The 15,574-nt window shown below is 37.4% G+C and overlaps 1 protein-coding gene across 1 annotated transcript; it reads right to left on the minus strand.

The window, feature by feature from the left end:
* Window positions 1-7,233, minus strand: LOC112162505 (low affinity immunoglobulin epsilon Fc receptor-like). The gene is made up of 10 exons (XM_036214237.1): window positions 6,787-7,233; window positions 6,421-6,531; window positions 5,209-5,256; window positions 4,840-4,902; window positions 4,375-4,437; window positions 1,772-1,834; window positions 1,332-1,385; window positions 1,036-1,178; window positions 465-583; window positions 1-291 (listed from the first exon to the last, which is right to left on the minus strand). The coding sequence occupies exons 1-10, from the start codon at window positions 6,938-6,940 to the stop codon at window positions 171-173; spliced, it is 939 nt and encodes a 312-aa protein (XP_036070130.1). The 5' UTR covers window positions 6,941-7,233; the 3' UTR covers window positions 1-170.
* Between the last annotated feature and the right edge of the window lie 8,341 nt (window positions 7,234-15,574).

The following is a 15,574-nucleotide window of genomic DNA, read 5'->3' on the forward strand; positions in this document are numbered from 1 at the left end:
TTTTAAATGTGATAAGTTGTTGAATAATTCACAAACAAATTGCTTCCTTTAAGTTATAATGTGTACTAGTAAATACAATCATATATAAAAACACAAGATAATAAAATTTTATAGTTACATTACTGAATACTAAAATCACTGCACAGATCACTAACAAAGATGAATACATTTTATTTCTCACAGATCCAGTTTCTGTATTTTGTTTGGTACACGTTTGTCCATTTCCCTTCAGTATTCAAGGACACTGCATAGTAGTCGTATGGCAGATCTGCAAACGTCTCATCCCAGAACCTGTGATAACAGATTCTGTTAACTTCTGGTCAAAATTCTGTTCTTATACTAAAATGATCTTTGATGTTACAAACATTTTCTGTATTTTCTATTAAGTTATTTCACACATTTACAACCATGTTCAGTCATTAAAAAATGATTTTAGTAACAATTAAAAAGAAACTAAGTCTTACGCTTCTGTCTGCAGTGATCCATCGACCCATTTCCATTCAGATTTCTGTGTCTGTGGTGACGATTCAGCAAACAAACCAATCCAGGATTCTTTATTCGGATTCAATTTAGAAACAAACTCCTAGTAAACAAAAGAAAATGTATATTTCTTAATACATACTCCCTTTTTTAGTTTCTTTTTATTACAAAATGTCCAAAGTAAAAAAATATATTACAAAATGTGTCCCCTTTGGTGGTTATCTCTTTTGATAAATGTTCTAATAACTGAGGGAATGTTCACCTAAAGAACAAAATATGACTTTCTTTGAAGCCAAATTGTAGTTTTTGCTTTTTTTCTTTCATTGGGGTTAACAGTCCATTTCAAATGGTACATAATTAAACTTAATCATGTTTAACAAAGAAATACTGGAAAAAGGAATTTGGCGTTTCGACATGTATTTGAAATGCTGGCGAGCTCTGAATTTCTGAGGAGAATTTCAGCTGGAATCCATCAGCATCCAGATAACAGCAGCACACATACAGGTGGAGAATACAAGACACAAGAAGCTGGAAGTAACTTGTGTGAGCACTCACCTGTTCCCCTTTGCTGTTGATGACCACAAGATCAGCTCCTACATACCGACAGAAACTCCTGCTGTCAATCCAATTTTTCTCCTCAGTGGATTTATAGTAGCAGTTGAGTCCAAATCTCATCCATGTTTCAGGGCACCATTTACCTTCAAAGAAGTGTTATACAAATGGGTTTACTATGTGATCTGTAATGTCTACTAAGCTTACATAAGAACAGATTTAAACAGTAAAAGTAAAACTAAAGATAAACATGATCAAAGTAAACTGATATAATCAATTTATTTTCAGTCTTTTCTCACCTTCGATCTTGTCTTTTAGCTGTTTTATTTCATCCAAAAGAGTTTTGTTGATGACTGAAAGACAACAGAAGTCCATTTATAGAGGATTTGCACATAAATAAACAAATGTTTTTAACATCTAAAAAATACAAAAGTATTAAAAAAGCAGACATCATCAAAAAAAAAAGTAGATGAAAGGACTTTACTCTGAAAGGCTTAAGAAAATCATGGTATGGCCCCTTTAAAATAGAGGTACCCATCGTCTTAGTTTTACCTTTGGCTCAGACCCAGATGTTGGGTCCGCATGACCCAACATCGAGATCTGGTCCACAGTCTGCCAGTTAGTGACACCGTGAAATAAACAAAGACCCAAAACCCAATTTAAAATTGAATATGAGAACTGAAAATGGACTCCCTTGATTGCTGCTCAGATGTTTCTGTTTTTCCTGATCTTTTCTTACCTCCATTGTCATCTTTTAGCTGCTTCATTTCATCCTGTAAACGACTGTTTTTGACGGTCATGTCTAAAAATAGACATCAATTGTTAGCTAAAACACTTCAAAACATGTTTCTATTCTTTTTTTGTATATACTGTTGAAGCTTAAAAATTAAGTATCTAAAAATACAAAAGAATGAAACAAGCCGACATCATCAAAAAAAGTAGATGAAAGGCTCAAGAAAATCATGGTGTAGTAATGTACAAGTAAGAATGACAGGGTTTTTCTTTATCTTCAAGCCGAACTTTACTTGCTGGGAGAGGATGGAGCCCTGTTTTATCTACTGTGTGTCCGAGAAAAATGACTTCCTTCTCCAGGAACTGACATTTGCTCTCTTTTAAACGCAAACCCGACTCATTAAGTCTTTGTAGCACTTAATCCAGAATCTGAATGCGTTCTTTTTCACTTTTACCTCTCAAAATAATATCATCCAGATATACGGCTGTAACACACTCTCCATGTTCCTCTGAAAAATGGCAGGACTAGAACTCACTCCAAAAGGAAGCCTTGTATAAGTGAACAAACCTTGGTGTGCGTTCACTGTAACATACTTTCTTGCCTCTTCATCCAACACAATCTGCTGATATGCATGATTAATGTCTAACTTGGTGTATGTTTCTCCTCCTGACAGACATGCAATCATGTCCTCCATCCTAGAAATTGGGTACTGTTCTAATGCAGACACTTGGTTCACTGTGAACTTATAGTCACCACAAATCCTCACAGTACCATCCAGATTTAATATGGGAATGATAGGTGCAGCCCAATCTGAAAATTTCACTGGCTCAATCATCTTCTCCTTTAAGAGCCTCTCTATTTTCTTTTCCACTCTGTGTCTTATGGCAAATGGAAGTGATCGTGGTTAGTAGAACTGAGGGTTTCCTTCCTTTTTCACACATATTTTAGCTGAAAACCCTTTCAACTTCCTGAACTCCTCTTTAAAACCTGTTTCATGTTTTACCAACACTCCCTGAAGTGCCTCCCCCCCCCTCCTGCACTTTGTTTACTTTTTCCCAGTCTAGTTTGAGGTCTTTAATCCAGCCCCGGCCCAACAGACTAGCCCCTGAGCCTTTGACCACCACCATCCCTAGATTTTGCATGCCGCCTCCATGTTGCACCTTAACCTTTGCGGCCCCTAACACTGACACTGCATGGTCCCTGTGAGTTTAACTTCTGATCACACGTCAACAACTTTGGTCTCTTATTGTATCAAAACAAACCATCAAAAGATTTTTTCTACATTATGGTGTAACCACAGCCTGTATCTACTTCAGAAGCTACCACCTTCCCATACACAACCAACTGTTTCCTTATAGGATCTTCCATTGGAATGAATATCTCATCCCTCATGTTGTACATTGTTTTTACACTTTCCTTCACATGAAACATGTCACCCCATCACTGTTACTCTGATTCCCCTCATCTTGCATAAAATGCGTCTGTTTTGTTTGTCTCACACTCCCTCTTTTAAACTGCTTGTTTTTCTCTCTGTCACCCGGCCTCATCTTACAGACTCTATTCTGTCTTTATTGATACCACAAACCAGGCAATCCCTCAACATCACGGTCAAAGTGTCTCCAAAATTACAGTCCTGCACCAGCTTCCTCAGTTCAGCCATTTAATCCCCCACACTTTCGTTGTGCTTTCTGTTCCTCATATTAAATTCCACCTCTGCGTTATCTCACTCAGTTTGGGGTGAAAATCGTCCTTCAAAAGCTTCACCAACTCCTGGTAGGATCGCTCTCCTGGGTTCACCGGGCTGAGCAGGTTCCTCATCAGCGCTAACGCTGCTCAGCAACACCGCTTGCTTTTATCAGCGTCGTTAATCCCATTTGCAACAAAAAAAAAAATGGTCGAGGATTTCGCAGTACTCTTCCCAGGACTGCTCTTTACTGTTGAACTGGACCAAAAAGTCGACTGTGGCTGCCATCGTCCTCCGCTGTCCTTGCCTTCTTCTCTGCTAGCTTGATAGCTACGTGCTTCTCAGCTGCTCCGCTGCCGCCTGGCTAAACTGTAGCAGCTATCTCCCAATGAACGCACCGACTCACTGTTTGGTTGACTTTTATCCTCGTCGCCATATGTAGTAATGTACAAGCAAGAATGACAGGGTCTTTCTTTATCAAAAAACTGAACTTTATTGATGACACAGCCAGGTTCACACTGTGCACAACTCCTTAAAGCTCAATTTCTTTATCAAAAAACTGAACTTTATTGATGACACAGCCAGGTTCACACTGTGCACAACTCCTTAAAGCTCAATGCCTCTTTGACGTAGAACCAAGCTGAAGCTGCCCCCTAGTGGCCTGAATGTCAACAGCTACTGTGGCTATACCAAACATGGTATGGCTCCTTTAAAACAGAGGCGCCCATTATCTTAGTTTTGCATCAGGCTCAGACCCAGATGTTGGTCCGCATGACCCAACATCTGGATCTGGACCGCAATCCACCAGTTAGTGACCCCTGATGTAAACAAAAACCAAAACCCAGTTTAAAATTTAATATGAAAACTGAGAATTGACTCCCTTCATTGCTGCACAGATGTTTCTGTTTTCTTGATCTTTTCTTACCTCCATTGTCATCTTTCAGTTGCTTCATTTCATCCTGTAAACGACTGTTTTTGACAGTCATGTCTAAAAATAGATGTCATTTGTCAGTTAAAACACTTCAAAATATGTTTCTTTTTATTTATTTACTGTTGAAACTTAAAAATCTAACATCAAAAAAATACAAAAGTATGAAAAAAGCCGACATCTTAAAAAAATGTAGATGAAAGGACTTTATTCTGAAAGGCTTAAGAAAATCATGGTATGGCCCCTTTAAAATAGATGTACCCATCGTCTTAGTTTTACCTTAGGCTCAGACCCAGATGTTGGGTCCGCATGACCCAACATCCAGATCTGGACCACAGTCCACCAGTTAGTGACCCCTGATATAAACAAAAACCGAAACCCAGTTTAAAATTTAATATGAAAACTGAGAATTGACTCCTTTCATTGTTGCACAAATGTTTCTGTTTCCTGATCTTTTCTTACCTCCATTGTCATCTTTCAGTTGCTTCATTTCATCCTGTAAACGACTGTTTTTGACGGCCATGTCTAAAAATAGACGTCATTTGTTAGTTAAAACACTTCAAAATATGTTTCTTTTCTTTTTTGTATTTACTGTTGAAGCTTAAAAATTAAGTATCTAAATATACAAAACCATGAAACAATGTGACATGACAGATGTGTGAAACTTTAACCAAAGGAGTCTGTTTTCTAATTTCAGTCTAAAACAGACCATGCAAAATATAACTTATACATGTTTAAAAAAAAAGAGGAACAAATAAAATAACCCAAAGACGCTTTTAGAAATTGTTTGTTCATCAAACATTTGACTATATATTTAGAAATCATTTTTACCTGAAAGTTGAGTCTGCATTTTTTTGTTTTCCAAAGACCAAAGAAGATCTGTAACAGAAAATAACTTTTGTTTGAATCAGGAGAAATGAGACATTCTTATCAATGTGAGAACATAATTACTGTTTGGCTTTTTTTTTCTTATTTTTCTAAAAAATAAGTTTGACAAAAACATAAATTTAAAAACAAAAACAAAAAAATCCTGAATAACCTTAAACTTCCCCACCAATGAAAATCATGTTTTTGTTTTTTTTTTTGTTTTTTTATTACACGTATGGGTGACAGTGTTTTCTTTTTTAATAAAAGAGAACAAATGTAGGAAATTGTTTCCTTTTTTCATTTCTGAGAATTTTTTCTCTCAGATCACTGTCACTGTTGCCAAGATGCTCTGTTTGAATTGTTGCGCTTTTGTGATGTCACAATGGCTTTGGCGAAGATCGTACGTGCAAGCTGCCTGATTGATAAATGCTGGTTTTTTCACAAGGTTTGTAAAGCGAGGTTGGGCTCACGCTGCACCTGTAGGACCAGTCGCCCTTGCCTCTTTGCAGCCAGAGGTGCGGCCATGGGGGGTTGGGTCTCTTGCAGGAATGGGTAGGGCAGTCGACCCTGGACATGCGTGCCGGGCCCTTTAAGCAGATCTCCCAGCTGCAGCTCTCGATGCTTTCCGATAGCTGATTACGAACAAATCCGGGGAATCCAACTACATAATTAAAACAAAGTTCACAAGGGCCCCGCGACGGGTACTGACGCAAAGTAATTTCTGCCTCATGCTCTGAAGGTTGCCTTTGTATTTCCATGAACTGTGTTTGCACAATTTAATAGCTAAAAAAAAAAAAACCATGAAGCTCTTCACTTCCTCATCTGAGCTGGAATCTGATTCCAAATAATATGGCTGACATTTCTTATATTGCTTGACATTTTTATGTATTAAAAGTGAAAATTTGATGCAGAGCTATGATCATTATGATCATTAGACAGGGAATCAGGGTCGGGGCTTCTCAGCTTAGCTCTAATAACCACAACCCCCCCAGAGGAGATCTAGGAAACAGAGGCTTCAGATCAAGCTGAAAAATGTAGGTTGTGGGATTTTGGTTAAAACTTCATAATCATAATTAATACTCAACTGGGAAAGTTTTTTTTTTAAAATAAAAAATATCATAAGGGGATTGTAATATTGAGTATTAAAAGTTGTAAATAAAAATATAAAATCCTTACATTGTGCAATGAGTCCAGCCAGAAGCAGAAAAAGGAAAACTCCCAAAGACAACTTGAAACCTCCTGGAAAGTTTCTTGACTTGGCTTTCAGATTCTTCTGCTCCTGTTTTTCTATAAAAAATATATTTCCAGAATTCTTTTAAATTAGTTTCCATTCACACAATAATCTCTTACATGACTAAACAGGATTGCAATAGTGAGCTTTACGATCTATAAAAAGTGAATCTCCTGAAGTTCTTTCTTTAGAAATTATGCTTATTTCCAGATCTACTTTTTCAAATGTTCCTGTTTTGTTAAATGAAACAAACACCAGAAGAATAACAGTAAATTGGTATAAATAATTTTATAAGAAAAAATGTGACGTACTTTTTGTGAAGTTTTTCTTCTCACCAGTTTGTTGTACTGTATTTTCATAGATCTGATCTTCATCCTCCATCATCTCCACCTCACTTTGTCCTCTTCTTTTTTGATAAAGATTTTTGCTAAATTTCACTCTCAAATCTTCAGTTTCTGTCGACATCTTTAGAGATCAAACTAACTAATCAGAGTTAACCGACTGTTTCCCGATGAAAGCTGTCAGTTCTGAGCTGCAAACATTGAGGAAGTAGCAGACCACACCCACGTCATTCAGTCCTTAATGCTCTGATGATGAAAAGAGACTCAGAATAAATTAAACTAGAATCACTGGAAGAATTTACATACATTCACCTACAATCAACTTTTTGTTATGAAGTGAAGATAATTTAATTAAAATGAGCAGAAATAGAACAATTGTTCTTTCAGATTGTGCTTTCTTGACTTAAGGTCAGTATCAGTCTCACTCACATGTGTGACACCAGTAAAGAGTTGTGACATTCTTCACATTAACATAAAGTTTTAGAAAGCTTCAATCTGATTGTTTCAGTAAAAACCAAAAATGTTTTCCTCAGGTCCATTTATCTGTGGTTCAGAAGCTGTGTCTAAATTAAAAATGTCTGGACACTCTTACATGAACTGTGCGGACATTTGATCTTTTGGGTTTTACTGACACTTCATGAGTTTCCTGTTCACACCAAGGGACTCTAAAAAAATAAAAATAGCTTTATATCTGTCAGAGGTGTGAACTCTGTGAGGACCAGAGATGATAAAATATTCTAATCAACATCAGCAAAGTTATTGGTACCAGAGACTGAGACGTTGTTTGACCCGCTTAACCCAAATTCCAGTTTTTTATTAAAAAAAGTTACATGAAAAAAATAAATAAAGCTGTTGAGTTGGTTGTGGCAGTACCAAGTGATGGCATTATTAGGAAGTAGGAACATAAGAAAATAGGAGAAACAGATGAGGTACCCCCCTCTGACCTCCTCAAGCTGGTTGATGAGGAAGTGAGTGACCAAAAACACTTTCTTGTAAAATGAATCAATTTCTTAAGAAGTTGGATTGTACAGAGCTCTAGGTTGCCAAGCAACAGTGCATGAACAAACAACACTTACATGTTGTTCCACATTTGCTCCTCCTCCTTTGACATGTCCTCAGTGCAGTTTTAGTTCGCTTTGCAAGTTTAGAGCCATAATTCTGAGGAGTTTGTGACACCAGAGGTGTAGTAAGAGTCACACCGGGAGGAAGTCATGGTTCCTGTCCATGAGCAAGATAATTAGGAGAATATCCAATGGTAGAATGTGGAGTTGCATTAAAGCAGAGCACAGCTGCTGGCAAATAGTGATCCCATTCAGCACCGTTTGCATGAATGAGTCTGGAAAGTTGATCTTTCAGAGTCCAAACATTCCATTTCCACATTGATGGAACGGAGTGATTCTTTTTCTTTTTATATCCAGTCATTAACAAATCATTTGAATAATTGCTGATTTAAACTGTCTACCCTGATCAGAGAGTAGCACTTCTGGGATACCATGTTCAGCAATATATCTCTCACATATTATGTCTGCTACTGTTGTTGCCATCTGGATACACATTGGAAAAGCATTGACATACTTAGTGAAGTGATCCTGTACTGCATGGACTTATCTGTTTCTCTGTGAGTTGACAGGAAGCTCAGTAATGTCAGTACATACAAACTGACATGGTCTCTGAGCTTGTAGGGATTGTAAAGGAGCTTTCTGTTGAGGCACGCTGACGCATGCCTGTGTTGTTTCGGTCTTTCTATAAAGTTAATATCATCATAAAATGCGGTTTATTTTAAATTGACCTTATTTGTTTATCTCTTGCTATCTTTCTGATTACATTGGGGCCAGTTTGGGACTCATTTAGTCTTTTTATCCGCTAAAAATGCGCTTCAAAAACACACTAGGTGCATAGGTATAATTTACATGCCACAAGCAGAGGGCGCTGGTGAGCCCAGAGAGTGTATGTGACACCGCGGCTAAACAATAGTAGATTTAGCAGTAGCAAAACAAGTGCAGCCGTCCAGTACTCTTTGATGTTGTTTAGCATCAATTTCTAAACGGAGGATTTAGTTTTTTAACCCCTAAACTCAAGAATTTGTTTAGACACGTCATTGGTAGTGATCTCCACTGAGACAGAGAGAATTTTAACACTGAAGAAAGAAAAGGAAGACTTCTAAAAAAAGAACATTCATCTGTTTCTTCAGAAGGACCAGTGCACAGACTTCATTCAAACGTAAAAGTAAGTCAATACCAACAATGTTGGTAATTTTTTTTTATGCTACAGTGTGTAAACAGAAGTAAAATGTTGAATTTAATTTTTAAACAACACTTTCTCTGTTGTCAGTCAAATGGTGAATAAGCTGCTCTGTAGGCAGTGTTGCCAGATAGTGTCAGAGCTTTCAAGTTCTTTATTTATTTATATAAATATTTATTTAATGTTTCTAAACAATGGGGATATCAGCTCTTTCATAAAGTTTGTAAATCTGACTGATGACGTCAGTGCCTCACCAGCTGCTGCAAAGTAGGCTGTGAACTAGTAGAAGTTTAGGAAACTGCCACCAAAGTTTACGTTGTAGTCGCCCTTTAACCCGTCTCGGGTACGGTCTTTGGTTTTGTCTCACCCATTCATAAACCTCCGAAAGAACTGGCTCCCAAAGTTGTTGTCTTAAGGGATCATCAGCATCAGACAACAGCTTAAGTTACAAAAGATCAAAATATGTTCCCGTTTTTCCACCCAAACATCCATGGGTCTCGGATCTTAGCAGCTAATTTACAATATGTATTCCAAATCACCTAAAAATGATGACTAACCAACTATAACCCATTGATTCAAACCTTACCATGGCTTTCTACTAAAAGCACTTTGCCCTTTAAGAATTTTGCATTTCACTCATCCCCCTCTTGCAAAGTAACTGCCCCCCTGCAGTCATCACTAATCAGGCCTCTGATAACTTATAGGCAAAGAATCCATAAAATAAATCCTGGAAGGAATTATAATAATATGAGATCTGTTGTCTGTTGGACCTATTTTAACACACCAAGATCATCAGGTAGAGGAGGAGATTTACTGACTGTCTTCAAGAACTGCTATAAATGCAAATGTCTCATTCTATCATCGCCCTTTGGCTTCACCAGCTTTGAACTTAGCTTATTTGAGTTGCTTGAGGACCCTCACAAAGTGCTATGTGGTGTGGTATATCAGTCACCTAACACAGTAAAATCTTTTACTGTGAATTTCCCCATTTCTTGTGTGAAATCATGTCAAATTATAATCAGATACTTATAATGGGAGACTTTAATATTCATGTGTGCTGCCCTGAAACGCCAATGGTAAAAGACTTTGTAAATCTTATTGATTCTTTTAATCTTTAACAAGTAGTGTCGGGCCCCACCCATGAGCATGGACACCGTCTAGATTTAGTGATGTCTTTTCGTTTTACGGTTTTTAACATTGAGATTTGTGACCCAGTCTTTTTCAGATCACATGCCTGCTTTATTGGAAATTCCCTTTGTGTCCAAACTTGTTATGAAACCTACTGGTAACCAACTGTGTCGCAGTTGGTCGAGTTGGTTGATGAGGAAGTGAGTGACCAAAAAAACTTTCTTAGAAAATTAATCCATTTGTTAAAAAGTTAGATAAAAAATTTAGAGCTCTGTGTTGCCAAGCAACAATGTACGGACATGGACTGGTTTCAATTTATCTGGCTTCAGCCATCCTTCAGAGAGAGATGGTCACAAAATAATTTCTTCAAAGTTAAATCCCATAAAAGGCATCATATGGATGTGGGTAAGAAATATGTATAAAGACAATGAATAAAATCATGTTAAAAGCATAAAACGTATGCAGTATAAGCTGTATGTTTATAGATAAGGATCTCCTCAGGACTCTGAAGAACTGGAGGAAGTTTAGACAGTGAAGGTGACAGGAGGGAAACCTGACTGCAGACTAGATGGTGCCCAGACATCATCAGCCGGAAGTTTTCAGAATTGAAGCTTGTTATGGCCTCCAGTACAAAATAAAAGTTTTATTGTTCAAACTGAGCTTCAAATAGGGCAAAAACGACAATCATTTTATTACATTCAAAATTCATATTAAGAAAAGTGCTGAGATTTGTCAAACTGTTGACCGTTTTACACCAGAGCTTTAGCTTCAGTGTTTACATTCCTTTGACTACTGTTACTACTTTTCAACCCCTAACATGATCAATGCATATTAGGTTATTCTGTTGTGGAGAAAAGCGGCTTTGTACAATAATTTATATTGTGTGTCATACCAGCATAAAACTACTTTTCTCTGTCAATCTGATTTCTGTTGAAAAGTTACAATATCAAAGGGCATATAATGTTTTAACAGAGACATCTAGTGTTAAAAGTCCAAAGTTTAATGAGTAACTGTTAGTAAAGCCGCTTACATTGGTTCTTTGACAAAATAAGGTCTTTTTTTTTTTTTTACCAAAATAAGAGACAGAATGTGAGATCACGATTCTGGCTAATGATGTCTGGGCCCCATTTTGTCTGCAGCCAGGTCCTCCTGAATGACAATAGTGCCCGTGATAATTGAAGGGGAGCAATAACCTCTAAACTGGAAGTGAGGCTACCGTACCTCATACACATAAGTACATGCAACTTCCATTTGCCTCCTAAATACTTCACTTACCACACAAACAACAGTCACAGCTGAGTCGAAGAAGAATTTATTACATTTTTGAAAAGTAATACAGAAACCCAAAACAGAAAGACAAAAGACACTTTTCCATCATAAATCATTTTAATAAAAGAAGGACCAAAATCGAAAGAGAAAAAAAAAATGTCAGTTAGACATTTGAATAAACCTGTTTATTATTCCAATATAAAAAGGACCTATTATCTTTTCTTCAGTAGGATATTTGTGCTCCGGCTTGGTTTACTTCCTGTTTGCATTTTTGTCACATGTCTTGGGCAAAAAAACTATAAAAATAATGGTGAGAAATGAGATAAAGTCTTAAACTCTTTGGCGATGTCACTTATTTAAAATCAGTGTCTACTAAGGTATTAATGAGATTATGAAGGGCTCTGGAAACAAATTGTCCTTTGGTCATACTTTCTGCAACAGACATAAATTCCTGATACAATTGTTAGAAATCTACAGCAAATTATCTGCAGGCATCCTAGAATAATCTGAAGAATCAATTGGGAATGCCAAGAAAATGTAGATTTTACCCAGAAATACTAGGTACAGTTTAGAAAAGAAACATTTGTCAGTGTGTTCCATGTTTTGTCTGCTTCCCAGTAGATTTTAAAGTTAGTTTTTACTCCAGTGGGATACAAAAAAGGTTGGAATGCAAATTCAATTGAGCAGATTGTCAAAAAGACTGCATAATAATACTTCAGGACTCAGATCCACTTACCACACACACAACAATATGTTCCATGGCGTCCTTTGAGGTGGCCGTATAACTGTAAAGCAGACCTGGACTCACTGTAAGAGACGGCCCCTCCTCTTCATGAACCTCCACGAGCCCGGACAACCCAAAAACCTGCAGCACCGTACAGGTCAACCTCCATATGGGTTCATGTGATTCAAGCTTTAGAATCTGACTTTCAGAGCTGCAGGTCCTTCATCTTTAAGATTTATTTTAGCACAAAATAAAGAAATAACAAGCAGGTTTGTCCAAGAAAAACCAGCATTTTTTTTTTTTTAAATAACAGAATGACCCAAAACAAAAGCAGGAGTATATTAAGACAAGAGACACTTTTCCATCATAAACTCTTTTAATACATGATCAAAAACATAAGAAAATGTTTACAAATATTTACTTCCCTTTCAATATTTACATTTCAGTTACCTTTGTGGTAGCTGTTTGTTATTTGCTATTGACTACCGTCCCCTCAGTGTTTAGTCAATAACCAAACCTCTGAAGGTTTAAGTCTGAACTGCTGCACTAAATTAGTTTTGATGTCAATTTCACAGTTTACTGTTAATCTCAGTAATTTTTTAACTGATATTTTAAATATAACAAAATTGTTGTGGAGATGACAACTTTATTTATCTGAACAATTCACAAAAAAATAAATAAAAGTACAACCTTCCATCAAGCAACTACTAGAAATAAAATAAAAATAAAAGGTAAAATATTTTTGTAGTTCAATTACTAAACAGTTAAATCAATGCACAATTCAGTAACAAGAAAGATCTGGAATTTTATTTCTCACATATCCAGTTTTTGGTGGTTGAATAGTACTGTCTTTTCCATTTCCCTTCAGTACTTAACAACACAGCATAGTTGTAGTATGGAGATTCTGAAAATGTCTTATCCCAGAACCTGTAATAAAACATTCTGTTTACTTCTGGTCAAATTTCTGTTCATAAACTGATATGAATTATAATGTTACAAACATTTTCTGTATTTTCTTTGAACAAACTTCACACTTTTACAATCAGGTTCAGTTATAAAGAATTATTCTGGTAATGTTGTAAAAGAAACAAAGTCTTACGTTTCTGTCGGTGTTGATCCATCCACCCATTTCCATTCATGTGATGACCTCATAGCAAACAGACCAATCCAGGAGTCTTTATTTGGATTCAATTTAGAAACAAACTCCTAGTAAACAAAAGAATGATGTTCTTTCTTAATACATGCTCTCGCTGTCAGTCTATTTCAGACAAAATGTCCAATAAAAAATATAATTAAAAAAAGTGTAATCTTTTAGGATTCATCTGTTTTTGATTATTGTCCTAAAAAATGAGATAATGTTCTTTTGAAGAACAAAATATGAATTTCTTTTATGCAAATTTCCATGTTTTCTTACTGTTCTACTTCAGGGCTAACAGTTCTTAATACATTCTCTCTGTTAAGTGTAACCTTTGAGGATTGATTCGGTTTTTTGATAAATGTCCTAAAAGCTGAGAAAATGTTCTTCTGAAGAACAAAATTTGAATTTATTTGATGCAAATTTCCATGTTTTCTTACTGTTCTGCTTCAGGGCTAACAGTCCATTTCTAATGAATCACTCTTGAACTGATTTGTGGTTGAACAACTAAGGTCTAAAACAGGGGTCTCAAACTCGCGGCCCGCGGGCTATCTGCGGCCCGCGGGATGATAATTTGCGGCCCGCGTCTTCATATGAAAGATTACTGTTAGTGCGGCCCGCAAGGCTGATATGAATGACAGTTGTTGTGTTCAGAGCTGAACGAACCAATCACGGTGATGTATATGGCTCTGGAGGCGGGACATCGGCGGGCTGTCCAGTACCTCCTCACTCATTCATTCATTCCTCCAGTCAGCTGGGCGGAGGAGGAGCCATGAAGCTGCTGGAAGACTTTCATGCTGAACGTGATTCCCGTGCCCCGCCCCTCTTTCACCGCGTGAGAAATTCACAGCTTGTCGCTCATCAAAAATCGAGTTTCTGACGCAGCGCCGGGTGTTGGAGGAGCTGAATGTCTCACTTAGAATGAATGGGAGGCGTTTTATTTATGTCAAAACTCCAGCAGAAATAAGAATTCTCCACGCGCGCATCAAACATTCCACGCAGACAAATCCGACTCTCGCGAGCGCTCTTTCCTTTTCCACGAGCAAGCACGCTCGGGAGCAGAATCTTCAAAGGTGCTTCCACAACGGCCGCCTGCGGTGCGTTCAAGAACGCGGTCTGCGCGGGTTTATGAACGCACGCTCAGCAGGTGGTATCCACACTGGAGCAGCGCGGCCACGCATGCAGTAGCAGAGAGGAGATTCTTCTTCTGTTGTGTTTTTACTGTTCATTAGAGCTCCTCTGTCATCTACAACAGGGAGAACCTCGGAGCAAAAGTAAAGACGGTGGAAATCTCCGAAATGTTGCTCCATGTTTTTAGTTGTCACAACTCTGTCCTTTAAAATGTCTGTGTGGGTGTCCTTTTAACCCGACCGGACACAAACCACAATGATTCATTTCTCTTTGATCATGTTCACCACCTCAGTGCTATGAAGCAGACACCACACACGCAGCTCCCAAATCAGAGCCCCTGATTGGTCACAGCTCTGTGCTGCTGAGACTGTGCTGGAAATGTTGAACCGGACTGAAGATTCAGTGTGCGTTCAGTGCGTGCCCGATTTGTGCGTATAGCACATTGACTGTAAAAATAATTATTATTTTTATGTACAGTCAATGGTAGAGCTCGACACCAGACTTAAAAACGTGCGTAGCAACGCGCGGTTACGCGCACTCCAGACGTGGAGGCCAGGAATTCTGCTGTGCGCGCGTTTGCATTGACCTTTCAGTGAGCGCTGATCTCAGCTCAGAAATGAAGGAGGTTCTGTAAATAAATACATTTGAAACTGAATAAAAATAGTTTTCTCTGGTCCAGTGTCTCTTAATTATTTTCTCTCACCGCCCCCCACAACTTTCTGCTGCAAATCTCATTAGCATCAGTGAATTTGCTCAAGTTAAACGTATATCTCCTCAAAACATCGAAATATTGTACTTTTACTATCATTAAAGAAAAAATAAATAAAAAAAAAATTCCGAATAATCTGTTTTATCAATTTTTCCTCTTTCTTTTTTGTCTTAGAATCCTTCCAAATCTTTCAGATACAGTGAATTGAATTCTGTCTTTTCTCAGAGATTCAGTTCTTTTCATTGATTCACTGTAAACAGCGGTTCTTTCTGCTCCCCAATGCATTTTGAGATTGTATTTGATATATATAATTAATTATCAACTACTACATAAAATTATGCACAATATCCATAACTAATGTAAACATGTTTTTATTCATATTCCCCCCAAGGGGCCGCGCCCCACCATTTGAGAAACACTG

This window comes from Oryzias melastigma, linkage group LG11 (assembly GCF_002922805.2).
Source record: "Oryzias melastigma strain HK-1 linkage group LG11, ASM292280v2, whole genome shotgun sequence".
NCBI classification, from domain to species: domain Eukaryota; kingdom Metazoa; phylum Chordata; class Actinopteri; order Beloniformes; family Adrianichthyidae; genus Oryzias; species Oryzias melastigma.

Excerpts from the sequence above, each read along its gene's own strand:
- LOC112162505 (XM_036214237.1), bottom strand. The coding sequence starts at position 6,940 with ATGTCGACAGAAACTGAAGATTTGAGAGTGAAATTTAGCAAAAATCTT. Across the intron at positions 1,179-1,331 it reads GCTAAAAGACAAGATCGAAG|GTAAATGGTGCCCTGAAACA; the intron begins GTGAGAAAAGAC and ends ACTTCTTTGAAG. Across the intron at positions 584-1,035 it reads TCAACAGCAAAGGGGAACAG|GAGTTTGTTTCTAAATTGAA; the intron begins GTGAGTGCTCAC and ends TTTGTTTACTAG.